At 39.2% G+C, this 22,952-nt stretch overlaps 1 protein-coding gene across 1 annotated transcript in view; it reads left to right on the forward strand.

Moving 5' to 3' along the window:
* Positions 1-1,402: 1,402 nt before the first annotated feature.
* CDH16 (cadherin 16) overlaps positions 1,403-22,952 on the forward strand; it is a gene marked incomplete at both ends in the record, with an annotated part of 32,876 nt that continues 11,326 nt past the window's right edge. The window contains 9 exon segments of the mRNA XM_082489619.1: positions 1,403-1,460; positions 2,863-3,033; positions 6,544-6,740; positions 9,101-9,166; positions 9,169-9,192; positions 9,195-9,233; positions 11,243-11,393; positions 12,012-12,209; positions 12,759-12,845. Of these exon segments, the coding sequence (XP_082345745.1) occupies positions 1,403-1,460; positions 2,863-3,033; positions 6,544-6,740; positions 9,101-9,166; positions 9,169-9,192; positions 9,195-9,233; positions 11,243-11,393; positions 12,012-12,209; positions 12,759-12,845 (991 nt within the window).

Genomic DNA, 22,952 nt, shown 5'->3' on the forward strand with positions numbered 1-22,952 from the left:
TTTCTTACACACCCCCCCTTAAGTATTGAAAGGCCACAATAAGGTCTCCCCAGAGCCTTCTCTTCTCCAGGCTGAACCCCCCCAACTCTCCCAGCCTGTCGTCCCAGCAGAGGGGCTCCAGCCCTCGCAGCATCTCCGGGGCCTCCTCTGGCCTCGCTCCAACAGGTCCATGTCCTTCTTATGTTGAGGGCTCCAGAGCTGGAGGTGGTACTCCAGGTGGGGTCTCGCCAGATTGTAGTAGAGGGGCAGAATCCCCTCCTCACCCTGCTGGCTGCGCTGCTGGGGATGCAGCCTAGGATGTGGGTGGCTTTTTGGGCTGCGAGCGCACATTGGTGGCTCACGTCCAGCTTTTCCTCCACAAGTTCCCCCAAGTCCTTCTTGGCAGGGCTGCTCTCCATCCCTTCACCCCCAGCCTGTATTGATACTGGGGGTTGCCCACACCCACGTGCGGGACCTTGCACTTGGTTCAGGTGGGCCCACCTCCTGTCCATTGGTCTGAGATACCTCGTAACTAGGACTTGTGGTATCTGATGAGGCACTCTGTGATCACTGTTTCAGCACATGAGCTCTAATGCTTCAAACGGCAAGCAAAGGGCATGTCACTAATCTTTTGCAAACATTCTGGAAAGTTAAAATGAAGGGATTTGCCCAGCTTCCCAGCAAAAGGTCTCTTAAATTAGCTCTGTATCTGCTTGTAGTCTACTAGTTTTAGAAAGCAGCAAAATCAGGTGCATCGTATTTTACTTGTCAACAGAGTTTACAATGCAGAATAATATGCATGGACCACAAAGGAAAAGATGTGGTTTTAGGCCTCCTTAGGTAACACGCGCGGACATCATCAAAAACTGGAGTGGTGACAGACAAGATAATACGCTATTTTCTTGAGGTGATCCTGTAAAGGCACACTCAATCTATAGATCACCTTTACCTGCAAACATATATTGAAATGTTCTTTTTTCACAATAGACTTTTAAAGCATGTTGGTTAACATATTTTTAGAAGTCCTCTTAGTCATATCTAAATGCATCCCAAAGGGGTTTAATTTAGACTGCGATTATTTTTCCTCTCCCCTACACAGCAAGTACAAATGGTATAAAAAGCTCCTGCATGAAACAGGAAGTATTTTAAAGCCAGCACAGATGTCAGGCAGTCATGATGTGAGGCAAAAATCAGCAGAGAATATGGCCTATTTGGTACTATATTCCTCTCACATTGTTATAAATCAGAAGTAACTCCACTGAACTCTGGCTTATTATACTGACGAAAACGAGGTGTGAGCCAGAGAATAAGATCCTTGATTAATCACAAGAAGTTTTTTCTGTCTGAAATACTTAGTTGTCTTCAGCACTATGGTTGCCTCAATGTATTCACTTGGCTTGCATTGGTCATGCTGGTTTGCGTCATGTCTCAGAAGGTGGCTTTTAACAGCAATATTTGTTGTATTGTAGATGTTATAAAAGGTTTGCTGTGTGTTTCCATATGTTTGTAAGAGGCAAAAGTTACTGCACACCGCAGCAGCAAAAGGATTCATAGTGTGAGGGCTAAATGAGTTTTAATGGGTACTTGTCATTTGCTCCAATCTGTAACAAAAACTCTTGGGAACAAACAAAAAATAGGTGCAGAAATGTAGTGCTACAATCCATAGTGCTACATTAATGACATTTAATGCAATGGCATTTTCCTAAGGCTATTTTCTAAATATTACTGTTCCAAATATTAACCCTTACATGGCCTGTCTCCACTTTCATACTAATGGGAATACATTGTATTGAGTTAGATGCTTTATTAATGCTTACTCCTCAGAGGAACCCTGCAAAACATTGTCGGACCTCTAGTACCCCTCATGAGAAAAGACACACATTTTTGACCAGGCAATTAGCAGGTCCTTCGGGATTCCCCATGCATGTCAAACCGTATGATCCTAATGCCGCCATTCAGTTTGCATTTCAAGTGCTACCTGATTGCATAAGCTACAAGCACATGAAAATTCTCCATTATGTCTAGAAAATCCCACTTACATTGGCATATAAACAAAGGTAAAGTTTGGCTATGTGTGACCTTGAAGACAGCTACCTCCAGTGTGGAACACAAAAGCTATTTAGCAGCTGTTTAATGCAAATACAAACGTAAAAACTAGACTATTTACTTCAAAGTATGTTTCATTTGGAAAAAAAAAAAAGCAACACTGTATTAAAATAGAGAAATAAAAGAATGGACATTGTTCACATATTCCCAAGACAGAGACCCAGCGCAAGATGCATACTGTCTGTAAAAACCATCTCCAGCCGCTGAGCTGAAGGGTTTAAATAGTAACAAGTGGAAAGAACCACCTGTGCCTAACGCCTCAGGCCACGCTTTAAAGGTTTTCTGTGCAATCAAAAAACCATGTTGCTTCACTACTAGCCTCATCAAAACTGCCAGCAGATGGGCTAGTAAGAATGACAACAAATATCATGAGAGCTGGCAACTGAGCCTACAAAACGGGGCTGATGAGAAATACTGTAATGCCCTTCAATCTCTCAGAGAAAAGGTGCTATAAATTTGCTCCTGCTAGTGTATCTGAGGCAGCCCTAAGATTTAAAAACTTAGAGGACATACATTTAAGAAAAGAAACTATTAAACAAGCAGTGAATGCAGAATCAGCTTGAACACAGTCGCGACGGGAAGGTACACGCTGCTCTGTCTTTTCCACCTGAAAAAACACCACACTGTCATACAAAATGCCTATAAGTACAATGCACGTAACGTTTTCAGGATAGGCAGATGCTCGCTAGGAAAACAAATGTGTCTATAAAAAGTATTTGTCATGTTGAACCCCACTGTGTTTTAGATAAATTACTGTGCCACCAAAACAATTCACAGTCTTTAAAGCTGGGGTATCCTCTGTGCCTGGCTGTGCCACTGACGTGGGTGACCCTTCCACGCTGAATGCCAAGTTACAGCGTAAAATCCTCACACAGACTCCAAATCAACCCTCAGAGAGTATGTTTCAGATGGATTCAAGGACATGGGCTATTTCTGTATCTGCAGAAGGTAAGATACAGCTGGGTAGGTCTCCCTTGTTTTGTATTGAAGTGTTTGAACAATTATAGACCTTAAGCCTTAGGAAACAGAAGTCAGTTATCTATTTTGAGACCGTGTAGAGAGCAGACAAGCATGTGAACTAAACAAAGGAATGTATTTAGAGGCTCAAGGATGTACTGTCTCTTTTACAGCTAGGAATAAGCTCTAGGTTTGGAAAGCTGTTTAGGTGCTGTTACCACAAAACCAAAAAGTCTTGAACTCCCTACACCACTCCAGGGGGAAAACTCTGACTAACGGAATTAGTACATTGTAGAGAAACAAGAGCACACAACACAGCAGCTGTCGTATCGTGGAACTCCCTGGTTTTATATGAAAAAAAGGCCCTTTAGTAATATCTGATGTAAGATTTTCCATCAGGTTTTCAGTTCTGATTTTAAGTTGCCTGAGCAGTAGAAACGTAATACCTTGGTGCTACTTACCCCGAGTGGCAGTTTATAATGATCTCAGCCATGCTGAGATTTTCTGTGACTCCATGCAGAAGGCTTTCTACCAGATTGGATGCCAATACACCTACCACCCACCAGATGCTGCTGCCCCTGATGACTCCTATCCTCACTTCTTATGTGAATAAAACCCAATTTGCAGTTTTATTTTATGGCAGATTTTCTGAATCTGCAGATTATAAAGTACAGCTGAGAACGTGCAAATTGTTATCCTTGAAAAACACTGCCTGATGCTTTGTGTACCACCCACACGATGCATCACCAATAATGACAGGTTGGATTACATTTTTTTGTACTGCAGGGAAAGGTCTTTTTGCAGTTCATTTTGTGTGCCTGCAGTCATTGTGTACCCACTGTATGAAAGATTCTCGAAAGACTAAGTCCATACTAACGTAACAGCCATAGAAAATCTGGGAGAGTGCAGCTAAAAGAAGTCAATACATATGGGTAGGGGATTAAATAAATCTATAAAGATTTTTTAAAACCCATAACTTGGAATTGTGTCAACAAACTGTGCTTATTATTTTGCATCAGTAGGAAAGAAACGAGGAAGGGAAAGCGAGCAAAAAGACTTTGGGAAAAATTACTTTCCTTTAAAAAAACTACAAAAAATTTCATAATGTCAAATGTTGCAAAAGAGAACTGCAAAGGCTAAATGTCTGCTCCCCCAAAATAGAATATCCAGCCTGAGAAGTTTTTAATGCCATGTTATATCGACTGAAGAATAAATGTCTTGGCTTGGGCTTCAGTGGGCTGGCTCTGTAGTAAATTCTCCTGCCTTAGACATTTTGCAAATTACATTTTATACAGAGAAAAATCTCTTGGAAATATAACAATAGAACATGACAACTCAAAAGTTATAATGGAATGACTTGGGAAGGCAGAGCAATCTCATCTTTTAAGAGACTAATACAGGTTACAGTGCTCTGTTTAAATGTACGTCACTGCATTGTGTTACAAAGGCACAGAGGTGCATTCCTGTTCACCTCTCCATATTCTTTATGCAATAGCATGGAAAACACTTATTATTTCATTAAGAAGTTAAAAATTCAAGTCTGTAGACCGCTCCTCAATGTATTTTTCACTTCTTTTTACATTTCCAAATGCTGTGTAAGGCTGACTACTGTATAGGGAAGAGCACTTAAAGACAAACCCAAGGTCGAGACAGTAATTTTAACTGTTTTCATGAAACTGGGAAAAGAGGTTTTTTTTGCCCTGGAAAAACAGCTGGTGGCCATCACTTAAGAAGGTCTTTGTTTATGTTTCAGATAAAGGTAAGGTCAGAATAACAGTCAGGAACAATGACCAATCTGGACAACTAGTTTCTTAGACTATATGAAGGCTGTTTTAACTAATCACTGAAAATGCGTGTCAAATTAAGCAACAAACTCCAAAAAGAAAGGTTCAGATGAAATCAGAATTTTTCCAGCCTTCTAGTTTAATATTGCTTCTCTAACATCTAAAATACAGCTGTCATTCAGTTGATTTCCTTTGTGCCAGGAACAGTTTAATAGTGAAACACATCATCCATATAACTCTGTTTTGGGTAAACAGATTGAAAAATACCAGGCTTTCCTAACTTCTCTCTCCTGGCTGCTATTACTTTCGTATTGACACAGCAACCTGATATAAATCTCACCCTCTGATACCAAAGCAAAAACATCCTCTGCCTCCCTCGTGATAACAGAAGAGCACATCTTCCCTCATTCAAGAGTTCAGAGAAATTTCTACGGCTTTCAGGTATTAGTCACTACAGAATCATTACAGAAAGCATCACCAGCTCAACAGAAATGTAGGAGGGAAGAACATTCAAAGATAAATCTACATCCCAGGCTCCTTTAATACATGCTTCAGCCCTACATCCCCTCCCACTCCTGACATTCCTGACTCCAGTCAATGAGATTACTTGTACAAAGGAAGCTGGAAGGTAATCCAGCAAAGTTTTGGAACTAGAGGAAAGGTCCATGCAGAACAGTTTGGGAAGGGCTACCTTCTGCTCAGAGAAGCCAGGCAGAGCAAAAGGTAGGAGGCGGCCTGCAATTCAGTGACAAATTGCTGGAGTTCTCAGGGGTCTGAGGCTGTCCTCACCGAGGAAACACTGCTCATCATGAATCAGCTTGACATCATCTCTCTCCAGCCTTAGACAGCAACACCCATCGCATTGGCATGGCAGGCACATCAGGATGCCTGGTGCCTAAGGATTTAGGAGCTGGCGTAGCTATGTTAGCTTGTTGGAATGGGCCCCTCCATTGGAAATGGGAAGGAGGACTTCCCTAAATCCAACTTCTGAAAGCTCTTCCCCCTGACTGCCTGCAATAACAAAGGAGTGTCCCGTGCTGTATGCTGTGCAGTCATATTGTCACGAAAACAAACATCACCTCAGAGAAGTGATAGTGAACAGAGGTCACAGCATTGCCTAGAACAAGATTGGTATGATATCTAGGTGGCTGTCTCTCATTTGCCTACATACTCCTCCATCTGTCCCTCAGCAGAGCAGCTCTCTCCTCAGAGCCCGGGAGCCGCGCTTCTCTCTCTCAGCGCTGCTTGAAGACCTTTTCCTGGCAGCGCTTCATTTCCTTTCCAGCAGCAGATGCTGCAATCGCCTTAAAATGAAGATTTAGCAGCCAGTAACCCAAGATTATCAGCGGCGAGTGATCGGTACCATCATTGCAAGCCTCTGAAAGACACATAGGTATCATGGAAATTGTTCCAAGAATTGTTCCAGAATTGTTCCAAGAAGCGCACCAAGCTCTTCCCTTCTAGCAGGCTCAGCAGAGGTGTCACGTCCACCACTTACTACCATTGGCAGTAACAAAACTGAACCAAACCATCAGTAAATAAATACAGAAAAACACACAAAATCAAGAAGACAGAATAATCCTCATGGCAAAGTAGCTGCTCTAATTGTTTAGCAGCAATTAACAAGAAAGGGATCTTTATTTCACGTTCCTAGACCAGCTGTCAAGCTTTTGCAAAAGAATTATTAATGTCTTTTATAAGTTTCTCTTATTTATAGTCAGCTGTGTGATAGACACATCCCAGGTCAGCAATTGCCACCTAATTGTGCAAGTCAAAGATTTGGGGAATTGGTTTCTAGGATATTGTGCCTTAGCAACAGTGGGAACTGCAATTGTGGAAAACACCCAGGTAGCTCCAGGTGCCTTTTTCCTTCCAGAACTCCTGAAGGTGAGTTATCCTCAGACCATTTCCAAGGTAAGTCAGGAGATCATGATATTCAAAATCAGTCTATTCAGATCATTCAACTCAGATGAAATGAGGTTCTCCTGCAATCTTAAATCTACTCTGGGTAATTTCTTTGCATGAGGAACATTGATACTGCAAACCTGTGATTGATTTAGGTTTATGAATAATCCCATTAAATTCAGCTTTCTCTTGTGCATTTGCAGAAATACTGCCGTGTACACAGGTTCATTATGAAACGCAGATTTGCTGTGTGTTGCACATGAGAAACGTATATGGCAACAGGCCAATTCCAACCCTATGATTCTATGATTCTGTGATTCTGTGAAATGGATCTCAGGTGTATGATCTTCAAATGACAACCGATGAAAGTGTGTTTCATTTACATTAAGGTGTTTAAAATCATTTACGTGCCTTTGTTTTGGACTAACAGTCTCGTTTTTCTCGCCGAAAGGCTAAACTCCACACTTCTACATTCTTATCCCTGAATTCTTGGAAATACCTAAAGTCGGTGCTGCATTTTCCCGGCTTACTCCAATCCCAACTGCCGGTTCAGCTCGCACTGTTCAAGCAGTAACAGAAACACAGGGCTGCCTAATGCACAGAGTAAAGCCTGCTGTTGTTCTATTTATTGGAACTCCAAAGGGAATCCCTCAGGCATGCGAAGATGCAAAAGGGGTAGGAAAAGGTCGCTTAAAATAACAATCTTATTTTAAACATGGATTAGCGATTGCACTGTCTTTCCTCATAGCAAAGCAAGTGATGCAGTGAGGGAACTGAGTCGCATGACTATATCCACATACTTTGGGAATACAGTCATATGGGATAAGAGGCACAAATTCTAAACAAAATCACCCAAGAAACACATTAATACTAGCATAAACAAATGGATGTTTAAATTAGAATGAGGCCTCCATAATGGCTTTGCCTTGTTATTTTGAGGACTGATGAGGCACTGCACACATCCCATTTATAACAGTCACCTTCTCCTTTCTCCTTGTTAGGAACTGTTCTGCATCCATGGAGTCGAAAGGGTTTATGTCTTATAAAAACAACTGACAAGCTGTATTTCACGAGGACTGTACAGTCTAAACACAAGCCTTTGTAGCTACATTTCCATGGTAACAGCAAAAAAAATGGTTATAATTTTCTCGGAGTTTGCTGTCCATTCTTCCTTAGACTATCTGGCATAAAAGTGTTTATTGCTTTCCACCAGTGCAGTCCTGCAGAAGTATTTTTAGCTCCACTAATTCAATTTCATATTTAAATCAATCTGAAAATGAGTTAACTTTCAAGTCTGCCAAAGGATGTCAGGCAACGCTTTCACTGATTTGATTTTGCTTTGGCTTGCAATGATGGAAAGATTACACCATGTAACAACAAGAAAATGTGTCCCAAAGTTCTAGAAGAATTTCATGATTATTTCATTATGTCATTATGCCATTATTTCATTTCAATTTCATTATTACCATTTTGAATTTATTTGATATAAAATGCTGCTGTTTGTGGAATTGTGGAGGCTTGCACTATCTCATCAGAAGTCTGAATAATAACATAATTATATATTCAAAGGATCTCAAAGCAGATTGAGCAAATTACATATACGAGTCCCGCAATATTGCAGGAGGCAAGCATAAATTATTATATTTTACAATAACTGAGGCAGAGATTAGCAATGGCTGAGTGTTTAGATGCTCATTCATAAATCCAGTTAAAGTCAATCAGAACTGGTTAACTTCAGAGTCATAAATAGCCTACCTACTGATATGTAGAATGAGCCTGGCAGAAATGAAGCTCCAAGTCCACCATTTCTTGATTCCCAGTTGCCTCCTATAGATTGTAGACCATATATCATCGTTCTCATAGTATAAATGGTTTAAGAAGCCTATTATGGCAAATAACATTGGCACAGTCTTCAAACACAGCTGCTTTAAGAGCAGACACTACTGCAGGCAGATGCAAGAGCAATGTTGTCTCCAGTTTCATCCTAGGGTCTGTTGCCTCTCTAAAAGGAACAACTGATAAAAAGGATTAAGTTCTTTTGATAAGAACAAATTCTGGGCTACTAACACCAGAGAGAAGCTTCTTGGTTCATACTCAGGATAGGTAGGGAGATGGAATGATAGCACAAGAACTTCCTAATGTCCACCCAAAGTGCCTGGACAGTGCTCCGAGTAGATGATTTCTAGAAGGCAGTTTCATTTCTGTGCCTACTTATTCTCAATGGCAATCTTCTGTGGCTGGCACCAAGAATTTGATGGTGGTTTTGAGGGACCCTTCATCCTTGAGACTGAACCATCCCAATGTTACTCATATATTTTTTGAAACTTGGAATATTTCCATTTACATTAATGTTTTACCCATGATTTCAGATTCAGTGGCAAAGTACAGAGGTCCATTACTATTTGAAGGGGAGCTTCCCTCAGGGCTTTTTTTCCCAATTGATCCAGCCAGAAACATTTATGCATCACTAGAGTAGAGCTTGACAGAGAAAGTCAGGCAGAGGTAAGTGTAAATATAAGGAACAATCAGTCTGAAGTTGTAGTATGACTTCTTTAGTGCTCAGAAGAGTCGAGTACACAGAGGATTTTGTTAATATAGATTAAGGAAACTTCACATATGTGAAACAATAGAATTTTTAAAGATAAGGCCAGAGAAACAATCTTTTGTCTGCTAATAATTCCTTGTCTCACAATGCTAAGATTTATGTCCCTGCATCCCGCCTTACCACTTTTAATGGATAGCTCTTCCGCATTTCTGGGCAGTGGGAAAATGCTATTATCTCCTCCTACAGAAGAAAAGACACTCAGTAGAGTCATTTGCCCAAATTCATAAAGGCAGCCTGTGACTAACCTAGGAATTATATTCTGTTCAGTGCCTTATCCATTAAACTCCTCCCTTGAGGAATAAGTTTCTGATATCAATTGCAGAATGCAGTTCTATTTTCCAGTACAGAAAGATTGTACTGGATTAGAAGCATTGACCCTCGACTATAAAAATGGTGATTTCTCAAATATCTCAGACTTTAATTCTGATTTGATTTGAAGCATTAACTCTGTTTAGATTTTTATATCAGTACTGCATTCCTTTATACTTCATCCATAGTTATTTTCATGGGACTAAATCTCACGATCTTTCACTATGTAATTAGTCATAATTCCCCCAAAATACCAGGGAAACCAACTGTCATTTACCTAAAAACAGTCGGAATGAAAACCCCAGCCTCTGGTCCAATGAGGACAGAAACAGATCATGGGCTAAAAGTGCTGCACAGGGCCCCCCGAAGGAATGGTGAGCACAGAAAGCCGTTTGGGCGCTCCGGCAGCAAGGCAGGTCTGGCAGCAGCATTGTTATTAAGCAAATCTGTGCTTTTAATACTGTTTCATGTCTCCCTAAACTTGATCGCAGAATCCATCAGCCCATAACAAGCGCTATTAAGAAAGAATACTGAGCCAAATATTGAGTTGGGTAGACATACAGTGCAGATCTTAGTGTCTACATTAGCTTGTCTTGGATTTTTTGGATGTCTTTACCATGACGCTACTGTCCCCCTTTTCCAAAGGGATGTAACAGAAAAGAGTTTACTGATGTTTCAGTGATGTAGGAACATATGGTCCTAGATATTTATAGAAAGAGCCCTGGGACTTCCATGTATTAGGAAAGCCTGCAAGCTGCCATCTGGGATTCTGAAGTCTATTTTCCATCAGTGATAACACATTTTACCTTTAGGCTTTAGGTTTTTCTCTGGAATATATAAAGCTGAGAACAGTGCACGCAATGAAGTCCTGTTTGAAGATCTCTATAGGCAAACTCTCATTTGAAATACTGTCATTTGAAATGTGATCAATAATTGCCAGAGAAATTTATAAATAAAAAGTAATTTCAGCTCTGCCTTCATAGTCCAGCTCATGGCAGAAATTCTCAGCTTCTGGACGAGACTGACTGTTTAGCTTATTTTGGTGATGCATCACTTCCAAACTAGATAGGCTAACCATTCAAAAGGTTAGAGTATCTACCAGCACAGTCCACATGTGGCATGCAGTAGCATAAGAGTTGTGTTAATTTTTATGCCTCATTGTAGCTGAAGACACAGTTGGCAGAGGGGGAAAAGGAGGAAAATTTTTATTTATTTTTTTTTTACGCATTAGCTGTCCACTGTTGTATTCTCCTCTGCTCTTCTCGTTTCCATTAGTTGTGTTAATATAACACTAGGCTTTGTGTAATCTACAAAAAAACTTATTGAAAAGTTTTATATAACACAAGCTACCAGTAGTCTGCGCAGCTCAACACAGAACTTTAACAATCTTACTGCCTTTCAGTCCTACACAGTCTTATGATTTTTCAAAAAAAATTTTTTTAGTATTAAAAGGGAGGTGAATGTTACATCTATAGTGTAGATGATAGCAGAGTTTTTATACAAATGAAAGTATTCATGCCAAATTCTACTAAGATTAATAATACACACTTTAGTCATATTACTTAAATGTTTTTTTCATCAATTTGAACTGTATCAGCATGAGATTCAGGTTCTTGCTGGGAACGGTGACAGGCTTCTCTACAATGATCCTCTTACACTGCTGATAACGGTGATGGATGAGAATGACAACTTGCCAGTATTCACCCAGGAGTTTTATCAGGCAGCACTCAAGGAGAATACAGCCAAAAGTGAGAACAGTTCTTATGCAGTAACACAGGCAGTAAAATTATGATGAGTCCGCCACAGCTCTGAGAAAGAATAATAATTTACTTAGGACTCAGCTGTACAATCTTTACTTCAGCGATTATCTAACCTTAGCAGCTGCTAAATGAAACCCATTCATTCCTGGTTTTGCACAGGACTTGCAAGAGCACTTGAAACATTCATAGATTTTGATCTAGAAAAGGCATGATCGTTCATGAAGTAACAAAAACCCTCGAGGAAAAGTTTAGGGATCAGCGGAAAAAAAATACTAAAAGGTGTGAAAGCCCTCATTCATCTAATTAGAGGTGAATGTATAATACCTGAATGTTCACTATTTAATTCTCACGTCATTCTGCTGTAACATCTTGTTTTATTCGTATTTCTGCAAAACTAAACTCGTTATCTCATTCTTTATATAATGTATATTACATAAAAGTTGTCTCAAACCACTGAAATTAAAAACAATTTAATTTAATTCTAAGCAACATTTTTTCCTGAGTAGTGATCAAAGCATATGTATTGTTAAAACCACCTTTTTAATTGCTATATTTATGGGATTTTTTTTTAATTCGCTCTCAACTCAGTATTTTTACTGTTTACAGGAAGTGAGAGCATCACAGTAAAAACAGAGAATATTAATGACCCGAAGACTAATAATTCTAAAATTGTTTATGAGATACTGAGCCAGGAGCCTCAGATATCAAATGGCTTTTCATTTCATATTGGCAAAGAAATTCGAATGATAAGCAAAAGAAATTGGAGTGATAACCTTGCAGGATTACAATTTGCAGCAATTGCAAGTGCTGTGAAGTATTACTGGTGTCCTTGCTCAAGGAGCAGCCCTTTTGAGTGGCTTTGAGTATAGCAGATTTTCTGTAGTCCACAGGAAAGAGTAACTTCATGTTCATTACACTGGCCATTACCATGATTCACAAGGATGATGCAGTGATTCCCCCAGTGACACAGCACTATTGCACCTCCAATGACATGGGTATTTCTATAGGAACTTTATAAATACCAATGGCACTCACAGTCTGAAGTGACCAGCCTGGTGTATAGATCCGTTTTACACAGAGTATCCACATACATACACACACTCACAATTCAGATAATTTTACAATTAAGATTGCTATAGAACATCACTTACTGGACAGCTCACTTGAACTTTGTTATGCTGACTTGTCTTGTAATCAGATTTAGAACAGATCTTGAATCCTAAGGGGAGATTCTCTCTTGTCAAACCTACATCACTGAACAGGACAGTGTCCTGTTAAAGAATGTCTGCTTCTGCATCAAATATTTACTTTGTGTCAAGAAGCCCTGAAAGTTCACTTGTGCTTCTTTGCCAGATCTCAGCAGCTCTTGTAATGTTTTGATTAATGTGGTGGATGTAAATGACTGTCCCCCTTTCTCACAAAGATATACTCTATTCTATTGTTACTAAATTCCTGCCCCTGACAACAGCATACTGCTTACTATAGTAGTATATTGGTGACTGGAAAGCGTTCTCTAGTTGCAAAAACTTTCTCAGAAGCATTGCCCACTAAGTGATTGTCATTTCAGCCATACTCTTTTCTCCTGTCTGTTCTATACGTGAAGGAAGCCCAGACACATAGTTGAACACTGCAATAAACTGGGAAAAACATAGGGACACAAATTAATAATGTATTTATCAGCAATGAATAACAAGCCAGTATTTTACTGCATTGATTGGTACACACCTCTTTTGGCCAATGGATGGGTAGTTGTCTTGTACGTGATTGTACGGAGGCATGATTTGTGTGTCTGTGACTGAACGCACAGATTCATATGTCTACTTTTGCACCTTTAAGCATGTATTGGAGTAAATTTTTTTTTTTTTTTGGCTAGCAGTACATATATTTGCTGCTTTGGGGAGTGTGTGTGAACCATCTATGTAGGTACGAATGAAGATTTACCTGCTCTGGCATGGGCCTATATTTGATGAACAGTCAAGAATCTATTTGTATAGGTTGTTCACCCAGTCACTGAGTTACAGAATGGCTAACCATCTCAAGATGTTAAAAAACATCAGAATGAAGGCTCCCAGATCATGAAATTATTCTAAATACTGTGGGCATACACACAGACACATTCACACACAAATTGTGCAGGGGAGAAGGGGAGAAGAGTTGCCTTTTGTTTTTAAAACCTCTGCATTTCAATCAAGTCACATTTCTACCCTGTCTCCAGGAACTAAAGCAATAATCAAATTATCAGTTTTCAGAAGATTTGCAATAACAGCATGAGCATTAGGCACATGAACTTGGATGTCTACACACCTGTAAGAACTCTTCAAAATACCAAGTGCCTCTTGAAGCTTTTACAGTAGGTCAGAGTTTTGACCTACTCTTCCAGGTCTGAGAAGGTCTCCTTTCCCTGATGCAACATTGTTTTTTGAAGACGTGGCTTGCTTAGGTTAGAAAAAATGCTCTGATGAACTGAGACCGACTTCAATAAGATTGACAGCTTTTTCTTGCAATCTCAATATTTCTCTGTTGGTTTTAGAATAGCACGTGAAGGCTTAAGGCCGAGATAAACACAGCACAAAACATAAAAGTGATCCCAAGCGTCCTTGATAACTATCTGGCCCGTTAAGATGTTGTCATTCTTATTATAGAAGGTGCAATGTTTGATCTCAGAGGGGACAGATTAACACACCAGACTTGGAAACTTTACTCTAATAGCTAGCTGTCGAGGGAGTGCTGACATCTTAAAGAATTGCACTCTGGAGTATTGAATAAAGTTCAGTTACTCAGCAGCTTAATCACTTCCATACGTAGACAGCTACGACAAAGGTTAAGGGTAGACCTGACTTGGTTCCCACTAAAGGCAGTGATAAAATTTTCATTAATTTCACTAGGAGAAGAATCAGGTTAATTGCAGTCTGCTACTCCGTCACAAAGATTAGTTCATTGTTTTGAAATTTAATTACACTTCCATAAATAGTTCTGGAAGGGAGAAACGGATGTATTGCATGGTATATTTATTAATCTCAGATATAGAACATTAGTTTTTCTATGCAAAAAATACTTCTGTCATCTCTTCTTCTTCTCCCTACTCTGCTTTTGTTTTTCCTCCTTAATTCACTTGGTCAGTTTACCCTAAATTGTGATTCTAGGTAACTGTACACATTGATAAAGCTCACAGCACATCTGGACTTTGAGTACTTGAGCTCCTGAATTTTACAATAATGCTGCCGGAAGAATATGATACTAAATTAATTAATTCTAAATTGAAAAGTGGGGGGGGAAATGTCAGGCACTGTATATAAACACTATAGCAATTATCATAGATTGTACCAATCTCTTTCCCGCCACTATAGCTAAAAGTAACGTATTTCAAGATATAAACCAGATGCACGGTAAAAGTTAATCTTTTTATAATCTTTTTCAATGTGAAACAGACATCTCATTTTTCATGAAGATACAGAAGTAGTTATACTGATAACACCTATGACCACAACAGATAAAGCTATTATATTCAAGTTCATTCACTTTTCTGAAGATGAAAGCTTCAAAAGTTTGAACGACCCACAGACCAGCACTGTGAGCATTTGGTCTGCAAAGGTACCCCAGGATTTTAGCTGGGGAAGAAATAATTTGAAATTTGTGAACCAATGGGTTAAAATTGGCTCAAAATTAAGAGGCCGACACACTAAAATCACAACGTTAATTCATCCAGTAGCTGTTTACATATTAGGTAAGAATCCCTTAAAAAAACACATGTTGTGATACAGAAAATGTTTGAAGTTACGCTAGCATTGCAAAGTTGATATTTTTAGCTAGGATAATTCATAGGTCAAAATGTCTAGCAGAAGAGATTTACCAGTTTAAGCTAACTTCTACATTTAAACCTCTGGGCTACACAGTAAGTTCCATTAAAAAAAAACCCAGAAAGTTCCATAAAAAAACCAATCCACAGTAACTATGAATTTTGTAGTGTAATTCTGGATTTCTCTTAGAACTGAAAACAGAATCTCACTATTTGTGTTTTGACCTCAGACATTAGACTAATTCAGCTAATAAATACTAGGATACCGGTAGCTCCAAATTTAAACTGTAGAGCTAGAAACACTATTTCTAACAGCAGATGCATGGAAAACTAATAGGATGGTCAGTATGTTTGGTTGTTTGGGTTTTTTAATTACATTTTTATTCAGTCTGCTCTGTCCATAGTTTGCTCTTGCTGTAGTATCATATGACAAGGTAAGTATTATTAGTACTGAATTGCCTGAATATGATGGAATCTGACAAACTCAATTATATTCCCAGATATTTACCAGTGTATGGACTAACCTTGTACAGCACTCTTGCCTTTTTGTAATACAAGATCTAATAAGGATTATTTAGAAGCAGTCCAGTCTGACCCATAAATCTGAAGGTCTTTTCTTCTGAACATTTAAGGTAACCAGAGTTTGTGAAAATACCTTAATGACTATTCTGAGCCTTGCTTTCACTCCTATAAATGTTTTTTCCCTGACTGTAGGGCAAAGTACACAAGCCCTTCTGAGGTGAAAAAAGAAAACAAACAAAAACCACGGAGAAGAGGCACTTTAGTCTCACTGCAAATTATACTAACCAGGGTTATCACTATGGCCTCACCCAGGGTGTACTGTATTAAATTTACCTCTCTGTAGAACTAACCTTTAATATTTCCTACCCCCTATTTAGCTCACCTATAATTACTTTACAATAAAGCACACAAATTTATAGGTGTGAAATCAAAGCCCTAGAGACTTTTTTACCTGTCTTGTGTTTTAAAAAGTATATTTGCCATGTCTAGTGTCTCATGAGGAATATCTGAGAAACAGATTCTAAAAAAAAGTTTTACCACTTTATGTTCCTTTTCCTGTAGTTCTCTAAGATGAGGATCTACAAGAAATCAAAGCAAACGGGCAGTAGACTATTGCCCAAAAAGCAGTTAGAAGAACTCTAGTCAAACTTTCCCTATCAATTCTTCTGCAATTAATTATTTACTGAAGTATTTCCCTCCTCTTACTATCATAGTGCAAGTACCAGTTTCCAGAATTATCTGTAACATAGTGGCACCTAGGAATTTAGTCCTCAGACAGGACGTTATTATACTAATACTCTGCAAAGACAAAATGGGACAAAAGCTCCCTGTTCCATACAAATTGCTGTACCAGTAATTTGGCTTTAGTAGGGTAAATCAGATACCATCATGGAATAGACTCTTACAGTATAGAGATAAGAACTGGATGAAGTTCCAGGTTGAAACTCTGTGTTTACTAACAGTACTTACTACACACCTACTTATCACTAAGTGCCTGCTGGAATCACAGGCAACCGATATAATTTTCAATGGAGCTGAAACAGTATTTAAATGAAAGAAAAAAACCCTCAGTTTGCTGTAATCTAGTTTCCACAGACATTTCCCTCTTTTCCTGTCTGGGAAAGCTCAGCACAATGTAATATAAAGCTACAGAAGAAAAAAGGAGATATAAACATTATTTAGAATTAGAATTAAATTATCTCCTTCCTAAAATATAGCCTTAAGCTCCTGGAAATTAGTGTTTAGTTCTTTTTCTTCGGTAATTTGGCTGTAACTGAAGTAGCAAGTGACACTACAGAATAAGTAAATAATTAAGTCATTGCACTTGTAAAAATAACATGAATTATCTCTAGTCACCTCCATTAGTAGAAGATGGGGCTGTCAAGACCTGGTCTTACACTCCTTATGCTAACCTCTTCCCCACTCTAGTGGGAATCCTGCTTGGTAAGGGCTATGAAATGAGCTATAGGGTCCATTTTTCTTCAGGTTTAAGAGGCAACAACAGAAGTCATTAAAACACAGTGTGGATTTTGTCCTGGGACCATATGAGTCACTAATAAATAAAAGCAATGAAAAAAAGAGATTATCTTTTAGTAATTGTATAATGCAGTACATCCTTATTCGTTTACTTCTGTGTAAACCAGCCTTAGCTTTCTACTGACGTCAATGAAAGGGTAAAACCTGGGCTTTTTAGTGTCACCAAATGGAAGTGCGAATACTCTTAAGCACACAGCTGTCTAAGTGATAATATCCTTTCAGTGAGGTCAGCTGGAACAGCAGGTTTTTAGTCACTGCATGTCACTTACAAGGAAATTTTAGCTTCTGGCAGAAGTGGCATGAGGTAAAACAGAATATTCAAAAACTAGGTACACCTGGTGAGTCCTGAGTCAATAAGCTAATACATACAGACTGGGACAAGGCTGGCCATTATCAGCAAACATCAATTTTAGTACAAACTCTTTCCAAAACAGAAGTGGAAGACGTTAATTCAGAATTGGGCTTTAAAATGATTTGTTTAAATGTGAAAAGTTCAAATAGTCTTTTATCCAACTTTCAGATTACAAAAGTGAGGAGTTCGGTATTACCATCTAAAAAGGCATTTTGTCCTTAACACATAATGTAACCCATCACATCCCAGCAGAGACTTTCTGATGTGAAACAAGAGGAATATGGCAGCGTTTTATTTGAGGGACACATGTTGAACTCTGAAAATCTTGTGCGGAAGAAATGAAAATCTGTAAATCTGTCTTTATCCGGTGGTTCTGCTTTCTCAGGAGCCAATACTCTTCAAAACCCTTAGAAATGGGGGTTACCTGTACTTCCTGGGGCTCTCCAGACCTTAATCTCTCTGTTCAGCTTGAGTCCAGATGCCACTCCTGGCTGCCATCTTCCCTTGGGGATGAGCACGTCTGGGGATCACCCCTCAGTTCCACTCTACTCCATACAAAAGCATCTAGAGAAAACAACGGGAGAGAGAGCACACTAGCAGATTGTATTTTCATGCACTGGAAATCTAGACACATCCAACTGAAGGGGCTTAACATACTGTCAGTGGAGATATGTGGCCAGAGCCTGAATAGTTGGAAACAAAGGGAAAAGACTAAGCTGTTTTAAAAAACAACAAAGCACTTATACATAATGTAACAGCGATCCAGAAAATGCTGGGTTTGAATTAGACAAATTCCTGAATGGAATTTAGTCTGAGGAACAAATCCATAGCCTTCTCCCAAACTAAACTAATTTGGTCTTATTCTCCAGAGTGCTAAATTCCTCCAATGTCAGTGAGCTTGGCTCAGATTTCTGCAGCGTAGAATTTGAAGGGCAAATTCTTAATTTACTAAGAAAGAGACAGTCAGTTTTCTCCCTCTGATCAACATATCAGTCACATTTCTGGAAAAAAAGTTCCATAGGGGAAACACACTCAGCTGATTCTGCCACTGAAAGCTACAAAAATAAATTCCTGTGTCTCTTGACAAGAGGTGGAGAGCTGCAAGCAGGCAAACAAGGATGGCCCAAGCCCTCACACTGTCTGTACCAGGGATCCCCAGCACCACGCTGCCTGTTCTTCTGAGGTCTCTGTACCCGTTGCTGTTATCTTGCAAGATTGTGGAGATATCAGTTTAAAAGAAAAGAGGCACACAGAGAAAACAAGTGCTCATGTAACTGCTATTAAAACTATGGCTAAACTAACTAGGGAATAAACAAGTAATTGCTTTCTACTTTTTCATAAATCTATTTTCAAGACAGACACAAAACCAGAGATGATTACAGGTAATCACAAATGTAATCACTCCGGAGAGACCACAGATACTAAGTGCAGCGCAGCATACTGCTTCAGAACAAGGATATGTTTATTTGATCTGTGTTTATAAAGTAGCCCTTAAAGAGTGATGATGATTACATTATTATAATCTCATTTTAAATTTTTGAGATAAATGCTGACTTTGTTTTAGTGTTTGGCAAGTCAAAGTTACTAATAATTCTACTCTGTCTCCACAGTTTACTGCAGTTTGTGTACTGTCTTGATGCAAGCCAGGCGTGTCTGGAAGTAAATCACCACATCCAAGACAGTTGGAAATTTAAGTGTCCATCAAATTATTGTGGCATTCAGAGAAGTTGTCCTTACTATTTCTGATCTGATCCTTCATTTGTAGCCAAAGTTTTGCTTAGCTGGGAAATATTCATCCAATTGCTTTACTATTTTTTCTTCTCCTTCAGTGGAATGTTTATCTGGGGAGGACACAGGCTGGATGGAGGGAATTAAGGTGCTTAGCTTAACTTGAAGGTTTTAATCCCTAATTGTGATATATTATCTGAAAAACTACTAAAAATATTGAATTTTTAAAAGTGTAAACTACATCCAGAAATGAAGAAAGAGGGCCGAAGCAAGTATGAGGACTATAACCTTGGTTCCTCTCTGTCACTGTACCCTGCCTCAGTTTTCCCCTTTGGGAATTGAGGATAGCTCTATCCACTAAACTCACCCGGTGAGTCCCATTCTTTTTCTCTGGAATGAGTGAAACATCATTAAATGTCAGCCTTTTGACTTCTTGGAGATACTGTGGTGAAAATGCATCTTCCTTTTAACAATTTTGTCATATCTCCGTTATTATAGAGGCCACGTGCCAAAACCTCCACAGGCTCCATTTACTATTTACAGAACAAATTAGGTCCTTAGCAGAAGAAAGCGATGCGCACACTTCGCAGAATGCACTGGGAACTGTGCCCTGGTCAAACAGGGGGAAAAGGAGATCTTGCATGTAAATTTGAACTGTGCCTGCTGTGCTCACTGGCCCGCAATGGATGTCTCAAACACCGCTGCTAACAGTGTAACAGGCGATCCTAACAAAATAGTCTAGTATATCTGACAGCTGAAGTACAAGAAACACTAGTGACCCTTCTTACATGCGCAACAGCGCGGGCTACGGAAAGATTTATCAATACCAAGAACAGCAAACATCAAGAGGCAAAAGAAAAGAAGGCACCAAGAAATGGGCTGGTGTCCAGGTGGATTTAACATGGGATTTGGATTTGGCCAAGAAAGCAGGAATCTCACTAGATCTTGGTTATAAGCTCTATTTCTGAGAAATTCAATGAAAGAGCATTAAATTAAATCAAAGAAAAATATTTGTAAATGCTAGATAAAGCCTAAAGCAAAAATCCTAAGTCTTGGATGTGAAACCTCAAATTGTTCCCTTAAAAAAATCACATAAAACTGACAGCTGTTGTCAGTTTTTGTGCGAGCTTATTGGCAACCACATCTTATAACTGAAGTGGGTGCTGGCTGAAATTTGTCAGCTTTGTTACTTGTTCATTAATATTTCTAGTCAAACCTATATACCTATTCCACAAACTCTTGCAAAGTTTCAGCATTGTGTCGAGAGGTACAGAAATAAAAAAATTACAGCCAAATCCAAAACATTTTTCATAAAGGTTGCCCTGGCAAGAATTGTAATATGAGAATTTTATTCCCCCATTTTTCTATAAACTGGGCTCCTGGTAAGCAACTGCCATGGTGTATAGTTGTCTTCTCTCTTTTATACCAGAGGCAGATGAGCATCTGGGAAAGTCAAAAGCAAATGGTCTCCAAAAGTTTGCACTTTGGATGCTCAGTTTTCAACTAAAACCTGAAAATTCTTCACAAAGCAGATTCCCACCCCCCCATATCAATACAGAAGGCATTTTTTTTTTTATTAAAGTAAAAACATGATTATGAGAAATTTTCAACCAGATCATTTGACTAAGACGTATAATGAATGAGCTTACAGGAACTCAACCATGAGACAGTTCAGGGCTACACTCTGGTCATCTCACCGAGGAGCAATGGTGGAGAAAAGCTGTGCATAGCATTCAGTAAAGACATTAATGAGGGAACTGGTCTTTACAGAGTAAAAATATATGGGCTTAACCTATCAGAAAATGAAGAGCCATGGGCAGTAGTAATGAATCTTAAGGATACAATCCTGACATACTCCATGCTACGTCGGTAAGGTAAAAGTCTCCTTCCCTGAATTGTCCTGAAGTGTTAGCTGTTTAAAGGGAGCCATGAAGTCATTTCTCTTATTCCAAGATTTAGGTGGGCTTCCTGCTTAAAAAGCTCTCTAAGAGGAAAACAGAGGGTTGCAATCACCTAAAGGGTGATTCCCCAGTGCAAAAAATTCCAAGAATTGTAAAAGTTATTTCATCTGCAAACAATCAAATTATAAGATTGCTTTAAAGCATGTATTGCACACAACCACCCAGCTTTCAACATCACAATATACAGAGTGCAAAAGTATTTTAAAAACTAGGACATTTTACAATATCAAACTAAAAACCAATGGCCAAGAATGCCATTCTGCTCCGATAGGACGCTACCCAAGCCCTCTCCCAATATTCCCCGCTCCCAAACTCCTGCTCCATTTCTGTCATCATGGCTCCAAAGTACAAAAGCATGTCAAATGAAAGGTAACTGATATTTCTTACACAAAGCCCAGACATCGTCACTGCCTAGATTTATACCTGCACGTGACTATAAAGATTAAAATAAACCCAAGAAATTAACCGCTTTTATGTAGACAACGAAGATGGATTTTTTCTTAAAATTAACGCAAAATTATTACCAGCTGAAAATCATCTTACAAGTGGAAAACATCAGGAAGCCCGAACAGGCACATCCCTTCGTCTTTTTCACCACCTATCTTTGGCATGTCACCCCTTTGTGAGTCATATCCTTTCATTCTTGTCAATAAAATCATTATACTTCACTGAGGAGTAAGCAGTTTTCATTCACTTTGCTACTATTGTGGAATAAAAACATACACCGTGACCATAAGTGCTTGATGAAAACCGATGACTTGAAAGCTGCCTAGTTTGGCTTGGCCTTTCATTCAGCTGCTCTTTCTCTTGAAGGGGAATTAAAGTTGGTTTTGCCCATCGTGAACCTGTAAGTGACACTACAGATGCAAAGCTGGATGCCAGGTCCTTTTGGTTTTCACTTCTGAAAATATTCTATGAACTTCAGCATAATTCACCACTACATTTCACTTTGCAGCTGCTCCCCAAGATGTGAGTCGCTGAAGTGCTTTGCCATTGACGGGCACTATGGACAGTTTGAGTCACAGAGGGCTTGGACAGGACAGGATGGTTACACAGTGTAGGTCATTGCTCAGGGTCAAGGTAAGAATGGATTTTGGGTTTGCAACAGCAAACAGTGTCTCCCCATCCCTTTCTCTTTAGGGCCAGCAGAGCAGACAGCACACCAAATTCTGAGGTGATACACATGGGTATAAGTTGCACATCGGCAAAGATGGGCAGGAAACATACTTGCTGTGTATTAGGTAAACTCTGGCTCCACACTTGTCCATGGAAACTGTTGATATTCAAAGAGAGTGCACTTGTGAAACTCCTATGATTCCGTTAGTTTTGAAGACAACATGAAGATAGAGATTTCTGGCCTCAAATTCCTTTCCTTAGACTGAATTGCCAAAATTGATAGGTCCCTCTTGCTTAATATGAAATACTCTTCCAATAAAACTCTTCCTTTCTGAGTCATTTGTTACTGGAAAGGCAGATGACCTGCACACTTGGACCCATGGAGGGGATTCTGTGGCACAGAGTGGATGCTGCAAGGATTATTAGAAACCTTGGATGCGGTGGTTTATTCCTGAAGAATTCTACTGCCAATTACAACAGGGAAAGTTCACTGTAACTTATTACAGCTGTGTGACAAAAATCCTTTTCTTTCACTC

This window comes from Vanellus vanellus (genome assembly GCF_965231255.1).
Source record: "Vanellus vanellus genome assembly, chromosome: 12".
NCBI lineage: Eukaryota > Metazoa > Chordata > Aves > Charadriiformes > Charadriidae > Vanellus > Vanellus vanellus.